Source organism: Elephantulus edwardii, unplaced genomic scaffold (genome assembly GCF_000299155.1).
Source record: "Elephantulus edwardii isolate Elephantulus edwardi_28Jun2011 unplaced genomic scaffold, EleEdw1.0 scaffold00246, whole genome shotgun sequence".
In the NCBI taxonomy this organism is placed as follows: Eukaryota; Metazoa; Chordata; class Mammalia; order Macroscelidea; family Macroscelididae; genus Elephantulus; species Elephantulus edwardii.
In genome coordinates this window covers 2,385,173-2,395,804 of record NW_006399996.1, presented here as the reverse complement: position 1 = coordinate 2,395,804, position 10,632 = coordinate 2,385,173, and the positions used below count along the sequence as shown (strand labels likewise).

The 10,632-nt window shown below is 42.4% G+C and overlaps 1 protein-coding gene across 1 annotated transcript; it reads left to right on the top strand.

The window, feature by feature from the left end:
- Positions 1-1,199: 1,199 nt before the first annotated feature.
- Positions 1,200-2,336, top strand: SAT2 (spermidine/spermine N1-acetyltransferase family member 2). The gene is made up of 6 exons (XM_006899133.1): positions 1,200-1,265; positions 1,404-1,455; positions 1,581-1,664; positions 1,752-1,853; positions 1,964-2,004; positions 2,169-2,336. The coding sequence occupies exons 1-6, from the start codon at positions 1,200-1,202 to the stop codon at positions 2,334-2,336; spliced, it is 513 nt and encodes a 170-aa protein (XP_006899195.1).
- Positions 2,337-10,632: the final 8,296 nt, after the last annotated feature.

Here is a 10,632-nt window from a genome sequence, read left to right as displayed (position 1 = left end):
CTATCTCCAGCTTCATTTCTGTCACCAAGTCCATGTTTTCCAACTACTGATTCTTCTTCCCTGTTCCCCACTTTTGTGTTCCAGTCACCCATTATGACATAGATTAAAATAAAAATTAAAAAAGTAATCTATGTCATTGAAATGTAAATATGGAAAAGGTCCTGGTGAATGTTTATTTCCATTATTGTTGTTATTATTATTTGCCCTCGAGTCACTTTTGACTCTTAGTGATCCTATATACAAAAGCTCTGAAATCGGCCCTGTCCTGAGCCAGTCACACTGACTCCCACACATCTAGCTACTTGCCCTATTTACTGTTTCAATCCATTTCATCCAGGGTCTTCCTCTTTTGCGATGTCCCTCATGCATGATGCCCTTCTCTAAATATCGGTCCCTCCTGGCCACATGTCCAAAGTACGTAAGATGGAGCTTCAAAATCCTAGCCTCCAAGAAGAAACTTGATTTCATCCTCTCCAAGACCTATTTGTTTTCTTGGAGGTCCATGGTATGTTCAAGACTCATCTCCAGCATCGCAATTCAAAGCCATCAATTCTTCTTCTGACATCCTTAGTCATTGTGCCCCTCTCTGATGATACATAGCAAGTAATTGTGAAGACCATGGCCTGGTTCAGGCATACTTTAATTTCTTGACTGACATCGTTGCTTCTCACAACTCTGGAAAGGTCCCTGACAGCAAAGTTACCTAATGCAATTCGTCAAAATTTAAAAAAGTCGTACGGGGCAACGTTTGTGACGTGAGGGGGTCTCGGATTGAGGTTGGTACACACAGATAACCACAGATAATAACAATGGGAATGCCTCGGCAGTGGAGCCTTGATGCTGGCCGGACGATCCAGTCACGAGACCCAGATCTCTGGGACCTGGCAAAGGTAGGAGAAAGCGCCTAGACTGCAAGCTGATTGGCTGACGCATATCATATTAGTCTGATTGGTTGGCAGATGTGCAAGGACAAAATTTAGACCCTGTCTGGCCAATGAAGGCAGACCTCGCCGGCCACGCCCCCTCTAAGCCCGGCCTCCCCTTCCCAGTATGGCACCGCCCCTTCCCACCGCCCCGCCTGCCTCTCACCCACCTGTTTATCAGGTGAGGAGCCGTTTAAAGGGTCTCGTTGGCTTTTGCGCAATCCTGCCGATCGCAAGTGGACGTCTTGAATTTTGTTTCAGCTATCAGGAACCGGGATGGCATCCGTGAGGATTCGAGAGGCCCAGGAGGGAGATTGTGGAGACATTCTGAGGCTGATTCGGGTGAAAGCCAGAAGCCAGGGTCGGGGGGTGGGGGGGACAGAGAGAGCGGGGCCAGAAGTTGGGGTAGAGCGGGTGGTAGCGGAAAGGTATCAGCAGGGCTCTGCTGCCTTCCTCCAACCTCTGTCCCCCACGCCATAGGAATTGGCCGAGTACGAAAACCTCTCGGATCAGGTGCAGATCAGTGAAGAAGGTGGGGTCCTGGGGTCCTTCCCGAAGGAGGTTGGGCAGGAAGTGCAGGACGCTCCCGGGGAGGGCTCCAGGGCAGGCACACACTTAGGACCTTTTTCTCCATTTTGTCACAACTCCAATGTGCAGCCCTGAGGACAGATGGTTTCGGAGAGAATCCTTTCTATCACTGCATGGTGGCGGAGAGTCTTACAGCGCCCGGTGAGCCACAAGGTAGGGATACCCCAGCCTCAGACGGCCACCTCTCCCGTGGGCCTCTCACCTCTCACCCATACTTACTCAAATCTTTTTCTCTCTCAGGGCCCCGCGTAGTGGGCTTTGGGCTGTACTATTTAATCTACAGCACTTGGAAGGGCCGCAGTGTGTATCTGGAAGACATCTATGTGATGCCCGAATATAGGGGTACTGGGCAAGGCTAGGGTGGGAGCTACACAACCCATGGGCCCCTTCAGAGTCGCCAGCACCCTGATTCAAACAACCGCAATTTTCACTGTTTTTTTCCCCCACAACAGGTCAGGGGATTGGTTCCAGAATAATTAAAAAGGTGGCTGAGGTGAGAAAGACCAGGAAGATCTGGCTAGGATGAGGAGTGCAAGATGGGCTCTGGAGAAACAAGGGTATAGAGAGAGCACTTGCATTAAAAGGGGTGAGAAAGGTTTGTGGCTTCTCTCCCTCCTTTTTTGATCCCAGAAGAGTGAGTGACGTGTTCTCCCACAGGTGGCCCTGGATAAGGGCTGCTGCCATTTCCGCCTGGCAGTACTGGACTGGAACAGGAGGGCCATGGACCTGTACAAGGCTCTAGGAGCCCAAGATCTGACTGAAATGGAGGGCTGGCACTCTTTCTGTTTCGAAGCAAAGGCTATGAGGGATTTGGCAGGAAGGTGACAGCATCCTTTGAGGGTCTCTAATTGAGCTTTGCCTTTCCCCATCGACTCAGACATCTCTCAGGTACTGTCTCCACAGTCAGAGGCTTTCTCTGGGGGAAGGAATGTGGAAAGCGAATATTCATTGAGTACTGAATGTCCACAGTTGAAAGATAGGCTTTTCCATCTCCTTTTTTTGAGCGTTAAAAAAAATAAATAATGATTACTGTGTGCTCTGGTGGTGTTGGTGGAGGGATTGATGGTATGATAAACTTCAGCTACTTCAAGTCCTTTTCTGAGTGTTCTGAACAGTGATAAGGAAAAGAAAAGCAGAATGGACTGAACCTCTGAACAGTGATAAGGAAAAGAAAAGCAGAATGGACTGAACCTAGAGAGACCCAGGGGGATCCAACTTAGCATATAAGGCTCGTCTCTTGTATTTGAGACCCAGAGAAAGGCCTCAAATGTCAGAATAGAGATATGAGATATGCCTGGACCCAGGACTAAAGCAGGCAGAGGACTAAATAGAACAGATTGCCACCTAATGGTGGCATTTCTAGAGCCCTGGGAAGGAGCTACCAGTTAGAATCCACTGATTTTTTTTTGGGGGGGGGGGGGTGATGGGAAAGGAACAGTTGCCACTTAAAAAAAGTTATTTGAAAGTTTACAAAGCAAATTAATTTCCTTTCAACCATTCATACAGATTTGGTAAATAACATTCATCTCAATGCCCTCAATCACACATTCCCCACATCCTACTTGTAATTCTGATTTCCATTAATCCTTATTATAATTGTTATAACTTTTTAAGAAATCAACTTGGCCAGCTGAATGTCACAAAATCTTTTCTGTTGAAATGCCTTACAAAAGAATAAAGTTCAACAAAACCAAAATAAATTTTTAGGACAGAAACAGCTTCATTTTCTCCAAACTTTCATATTTTATTATACAAGTGATGCAAGTTTGGTATAGAAACGTACTCAAAAAACTCATTACACTCTGGATGTGCTGACCCCAGTGATTTCCCCAAGTGTCTGAAACTCAACTGCATAATTTGTGGTAGTGGGGAACTGTGTATATAAGAGAGAAAAAAAGAATCATAGCCTTACTTATATAATCACTATAAACTCTTCACTACTGTTTGGAATGATTCTTCAGATGTTATATACACTACATAGAATCAGTTCTGACTAATAATAACCCTCAGTTAGGTTTCTGAGGCTGTAAGTATGGGAGGGATCTCTGGTGGCACTGATAGCCCAAAGCCCAAATGAACCTCAGTGGTTTGAAACCATGAGCAACTTAAAGGGCGGGGGAAAAAGGGCCATCTCTTCCCATGCGGTTTACAGCCTTGGAAATGCCCTGGAGGGTCAGCTGTGTCAGTTTCAATTAGATGGCAATGAATTTGAGAACTGTCCACTCTTCTTCCCAGGAGTAGCTGGTGGATTTGAAATACTTTTAGAATTTCAACTGAAATTCTTTCACTTAGCAGCCCAGTGTGTTACACACTGTGCTACCAAGGCCCCACTGCCGTTGAATGGCCTTCAACTCAACAACGACTTTGTAAGTTACATTGTTCTGTAGGTTTCAGAGGCTGTAAATCTTTATGAAAGCAGGCAGTCTCTTCTTTCTCTCAAGGAACAGCTAGTGGGTTTGAACCAACGACCTTTTATTTGGCAATTTAATGCTTAGCCTACTGTGGCACCAGAGTTCCTTATATGTGTGCATTTGCATATAGTCAGTAAAACCTGCAAAAGCTGGAACCTGTATAAAGCAAAAGCCTGACAGAGAATTGAAACAAGTATTTTCCAAGAAAACAAGTGATAGAAAAGTGCTAATACTGTTCTACCAAAGGCAGAACATTTATGAAACTCAGAAAAAAGAGGCAGTACCATTGAATCCTCTCACAGGTCCCAGCATATATGGGCTCATGCTCTTTCCGTTGTTCATTTATTTCACAATATGTACCCTTGCCTGGATTCTCTAGAGAAGCAAAACCAATTAAGCTCATTTAAATAAGATTTCTTTTAAAAAAATAAGTCATGTGCTTGGAGTGACAGAGGCATCTGTGGAGGCAGGGCCTCGGGCTGCTGGCTTTGAAGGCTGCTGGGGTCAGAGGCTGGGATATCCAAAGTGGTTGTCTAGACGCAGGGTGGCAGGTGGCTGGCATTGGGTATTGATGAGTCCAAAGACACAAAGCTTGGTAGGCCACTAGTTTGAATCTGAAGACCATGAGCCAAGTAGACAGAATTGTAGATCTGACAGAAATCACTCTAGACTCTGGAACTCCTCCGGTGGCCTAGTGGTAAGAAGCTGCACTATATGATCCTTCAACTACACTATATGATCCTTCAGTTGTATTCATCTCTTCTTGTGTGTACAAACATGTAAGGAATTTTATCAATCTCACCTTGAAGAATTCTCTCTTAGAGCCTGCAGATCTGCTTCTGTTCTGAAGTTGAGATCCGCCCTCATGTCCACCCTTGGCGATTCCCTTACCTTCTCTTGTGTTGATCTCCTGTTTTCTGGAACCTGTTTTATTTGATGGAGCTTCTTGAGACAACAGGTACTTGGAGATGAATTTGTTCTAAACTATGTGATTATGTTGCTGGGTATGAAATACTAATATTATTACTTTTTTATTTTATTTTTTTATTTTATTCTTTTTGCGTGTACGGTCAAATCAAATCTGACTGGTATAGGAGGAGCTTGCCCCTCCTTCTCCAGCAGAGCATCTGGTGGATTTGAACTGCCTACCTATTACATTTTTAATGTGTCCATTTTCTTCTAGCTTCTGGTATTGCTGTTGAGAAGCCTATTAATCCTTTGTATGAAGTCTGTGGTTTTATTTTCCTCCCCAACCACTCCAGCTTTTAGTATTATCTCTTGTTCTCCAGCATTTTGCAGTGTTACATTGGAATATCTTCATGTTGTCTCAGTGGGATTCAGAGTGTGGAAATGTGTCTCCTTTAGTAACAGGAAGTGGAATCTTTGAAAATTTCTTTCCATTCAGCATCTCCATTGCCTTTTTCTGAAATTCTTGTTCGTCAAGTGTTGAACCCCATACCCACAGTCTTTAGTGTGTTTGCTTGTTTTATGCTTTTCTCTCCTTTTTCCTCACATTTGCTTTACTTTCTGAGAGATTTCCTTTATTTTTTTCAATCCTACTATTGATTTTTTTATTTCTACTTTCATATTTTTAATTTCTAAGAACTCTATTTTTGGACTGTGCATTTTTAAGACATTTTGTGGATATGTATTATTCTTATCTCTGAGATTGTTTATGACTTTTTTTTTTAAAGTAGTGTTTTTTCCTTGCTTAGTCAGCATTTCCTTTAAGCTATCCTTTATCTTTCTTGCTTTTAAAATTTTGATCTTACATTTTAGCGGTTTTCTGCAAATGTCCAGTAATCCTCAGTTATTTGCTCATATCCAAAGCTCTAAAGTACTGATTGAGGAGCTTGGATATAGATGTATTAGGGAAATTGATAGGTCAACAACAAGATAGAATTCCTTATTCAGGACAGCTTCTCAAATGTGCTCCAAGACCCCTTGAACTTCAGCCTCATAGTTTGTTGTTACGTGCCATCAAGTCGCCAGCAACTCACAGGGACCTTGTGTACAATAGCTCTGAACTCTGCTCTACCCTGAGAGGTTTTACTGTCTCTGACACACCTACTCCCATTACCCCAGTTACTTTGTCAATTCATCTTATCCAGGGTCTTTGTCTCCTGCACTGTCCCTCCACTCTTCCAAGCATGATGTCCCTCTCCAAGGTCTGGACCCTTCTTGCAACATACCCAAATGATGTGAGATGGAGCTTCAAAATCCTTGCCTCCAAAGGAGGAGCTTGGTTTCACCCTCTGTAAGATGGACCTGTTTGGTCTCTTGGCAGTCCATGGTATGTTAAGTACTCTTCACCAGCACTACAACTCAAAGGAATTAATTCTTCTTTTGTCATCTTTGATCATTGTCCACCTCTCTGATGCATCATAGTGAGTAATTGCAAAGACCATGGCCTGAATCAGGTGTACCTTAGTCTCCAGATTGATAACGTTGCTCTTCAGCACTTTTGCCGCAATTTCCCCCACAACCGTTCGTCTTTTGATTTCTTGACTGCTGGTGCTAAGAATGTTGACTGTGGATCTGAGGAAGCCGAAATTGTTAATAACCTTAATCTCTTCTCCAACTATCTTAGTGCTGCTAATTGGCCCAGTGGGGAGAATCTTTGTCTTCTTGATGTTGAGTTTCAATCCATATTGAAGACTATAGTCCTTGACCTTCTGCAGCAAATTGTTCAGGTCCTCCTCAGTTTCTGTGAGAAAGGTTGCATCATCTGTTATGTCATAGGTTGTTGATGACTCTTCCTCCAATCCTGATTCCACATTGCTCTTCATAAACTCCAGCCTCCTGAAATCTGTTCTGCATAGAGATTTTAAAAGGTATGGAGACAGGATGCATCCCTGACTCCTTTCTTGATTTTGAACAATGCAGGGTTTCTTTGCAACTGCTTCCCAGTCCAAGTATAGATTTCACATGAACACAATCAAGTGTTCTGGGATTCCCATTCTTCTCAAGGTTAGCCACAATTTTTTATGATCCATGCAGTCAAATTCCTTTGTACAGTTAATGAAACACAGAGAGATATTCCTCTGGTACTCTGTTTTCAGCCAAGATCCATGTGACATTGACATTAATGTCTCTCTAGAGCCACGACTTCTTCTAAACCCAGCCTATATTTCTGGTAGCTCTCTGTTAATGTACTGTCCCAATTGTTTTTGGATAATTTTGCAGGAGGATTTTGCTTGCATGTGATACCAGTGATAACTGTTAAATAATTTACACAATCTGTTGAGTCACCCTTTTATGGAATGGGAACAAATGAATCTCTTTCAGTCAGTTGGCCAGGTAGTTGTCTACCAGATTTTTTGGCACAACCTGGTGAGCATGTCCAGGGCAGCATCTTTTTCTTGAAATATGTCAGTTGGTATTCCATCAATTCCTGGGGCTTTATATTTTTTCCAACTCCTTCGTAGTAGCTTGAACTTTTTCCTTCATCACCATTGCCTCTTGATCATAGCTGTTTCATGAAGTTCTTTTATCAGCCAAATCTTTTTGATACAGTGACTCTATACTCTTTCCACATTCTTTAGATGTTTCCTGGGTCATTCAATATTCTGCCTGTAGCATTCTTAAGTATTTTAACTTGAGGCTTGAATTTGTTCAGTTCTTTTAGCTTAAGAAATGCCGAGGGATTTTAGCCCTTTTTGTTTTCTTACTCCAGCTCTTTGCATATTTGATAATAATACTTAACTTTGTTTTCCCAAGCTGCCTTTTGAAATCTTCTGTTTAACTCCTTCACTTCCTGATTCTATCCCTCTGCTTTAGCTTCTCAGTGCTTTAGTGCAATATTCAGAGTCTCTTCTGACATCCATCTTGGTCTTTTCTTACTCCTCTGTCTTTGTAATGACCTTTTGCTTTCTTCACAAATGATATTCTTGATATCCTCCCACAGCTCATCTGGTCTTTGTTCATTAGTGTTCAAGGCCTCAAACCTGTTTCTGAGGTAATTTTTAAGTTCAGATAGGATAAACTCAAAGTCAAATTTTGGTTCTTGTGGATTTAATTTTCTTTAGCTTTAGTTTGAATTTGCATGAGTAGTTGATGGTCTGTTCCACAATCAGTACCTGGCCTAGTTTTCACAGCTGATATTGAGCTTCTCCAGAGATTCTTTCCACAGATGTAGTCAATCAGATTCCTGTGTGTACCATCAGGTGAAGCCTCGCAGTTTAGATCAGTGTTAAAAACTCTTTATCTTACCCATTATGGTCTCCCCCTACTCCATTTGCACCCCTACCCCCAAGCTTGGGCAAATGCCCCAGCTCTCTGTGGGGCAGCAGTGTCATGTAAGCTCTGTGTCACATGGTTCCTTGGTTCTCCAGTGTGACTGCTGCTGCTCTCCAGGACGTTCCGGGCTGACTGGAACAGGAACCACTGGCCCAAAAGGACAGGTGCTGCATTCTCCGCTGCTGCTTCTTTATTGGTAGTGAGAGTCCCAATTTCATACCTTTTTTCACTTATCCTTACACCTTTTACTAGGACAATGGCATTAATGGGATGTGCCTGAATTCAGCCCAACTCTTCATTGTTGCATGATTCCCACTCCACTCATTAAGTGGACCCAGTTGGTCAACATGAGTGAGCATACTCACCAGCTCCTCCTAATATCCAGTGCTTAATGAGCACAGGCCTTTGCCTACCTCCAAAGCCATATCCAATTTTGATAAAACTCAAAGTCTCTCTGCCCTCCTGCACATCCCCATTTCTTGTATCAACAAACTTGGTACTAGCAGTTGAGATCAGGAAAAGTATCACACTGAGAAAGTTTGCAGTCAGGGACCTCACCAAATTACTGAGGAGCAACGATGTTAGTTTGAATTCTAAGGTGCACCTGATTCAGGTCATAATATTTTCAATCACTTCCTATGCATCTGAGAGACGGACAATTAATAGGATGACATAAGAAGAACTGATGCCTTTGAGTTGTGGTGTTGGAGAAGAGTACTGACTTTCCCATCATGGACTGTCAAAAAACATACAGATATGTTTTGGAAAGAATGCAGCTGGAGTGCTCCTTGGAGGCAAAGATCACAAAGCTTTGCCTCACATACTTTGGACATGTTGCTTGAAGTGGGACATCATCCTTAGAAAGGTGGAGGGTCAGTGAAAGAGAGGAAGACCCTCAACCAGATTTATTGACACAGTGATTGGTGTAATGAGCTCAAGTGTGTCAGAGATGATGAGAACTGCACAGGGTAGGACAAGGTTCAGATCTCTTGTTCATAGGATTGCTAGAAGTCTTTCTCAACTCAAAGATTCCTAACAACAACAACGACAACGACAACTTTGCTAATAATTCTTTCAAATGTAAATCTTTTCAAGTACATATTTTAACTCATGTTGTTGTTAGGTGCCATCTAGTCTACTCCAACTCATATTGACCCTATGAACACTGCCCTGTCCTGTGCCATCCTCAGCATCCTGATATACTTGAGTCCATCATTACAGTCACTGTGTCTATCCATCTTGTTGAGGGTCTTCCACTTTCCAACCATGATACCTTTTTCCAAGGACTGCCCCTCTTGACAACATGCCCAAAGTATATGAGATAAAGTTTTACCATCCTTGCCTCTAAGAAGCACCATGGTTGCATTTTCTTTAAAACATACTTGTTCTTTTGACAGTCCATGGTATATTCTTCTCCAGCACCACAACTCAAAGCATTACTGCTATTTCTGTCATCCTTATTTGTTGTTCAACTTCCACATGGATAGTAACATCGTCTTTCGCTCATGATTGGATCATGTGCATCTTTGTCTTTAAACTGACATTGTTGCTCTTTACACTTCAGAGAAAAATCCTTGACAGATTTTCCCAATATGACACATCTTTTGATTTCTTGACTGTTGGTACCAAGGGTGTTGATTGTGGGTCCAAGCAAGATGAAAACATTGCCAACTTCAGTCTTTTCTCCATCTTTCATGAAGTTGCCTGTTAGCTCAGTGGTGAGGATTTTTGTTTTCTTGATCTAAATCATATTGAAGACAGTAGTCTTTGATGTACTGCAGCAAACATGGTAAGTTTTCATTTTTAGCAAGCAAGATTATATCACCTGCATAATGTAGGTTAAGTTGTTGATGAGCCTTCCTAGATCCTGATACCTCAGAGTACTGAGGTGGGGCTTACTTAATCATTCACCTAAACTAAACTCCCATGTCCACTGTTAAATTCTGCTCTGAGAATTTTTCTAGGGCAAATCTTACCTTTCAGCATATCCAGTTAAGTACTAGCCAAAGGCAAATTTGCATGCTTGCTTTCTATAATCATCTACCTAACACTATTAATGTTTGTTGTTGTAGTTGACTGTAAGTCATAACTACCCTATGAACAAAGGATCTTAACCTTACTCTATCCTGTGCCACTTTCACCACCTCCGATATATTTGAGGCCACTATTGCAGTTACCATGTAAGTCTGCATCTTAGTTAAGAATCTTTCTCTCCTACATCGGTCCTTCACTTTTCTAAGCATGATGTCCTTCTCCAAAGACTGGCTACTCCTAACCTCATGCCCAAATTATGTGAAATGAAACTTTACATCCTTACTTCTAGCTTCCAAAGAGCACTTGATCGTTCTAATGCGAAACCTATACTTGGACCAGGAGGCAGTTGTCAGAACAGAGCAAAGAAACACTGCATGGTTCAAAATTGGGAAGGGTGTATTCCAGGGATGTGTCCTATCTCCATACCTTTTCAACCT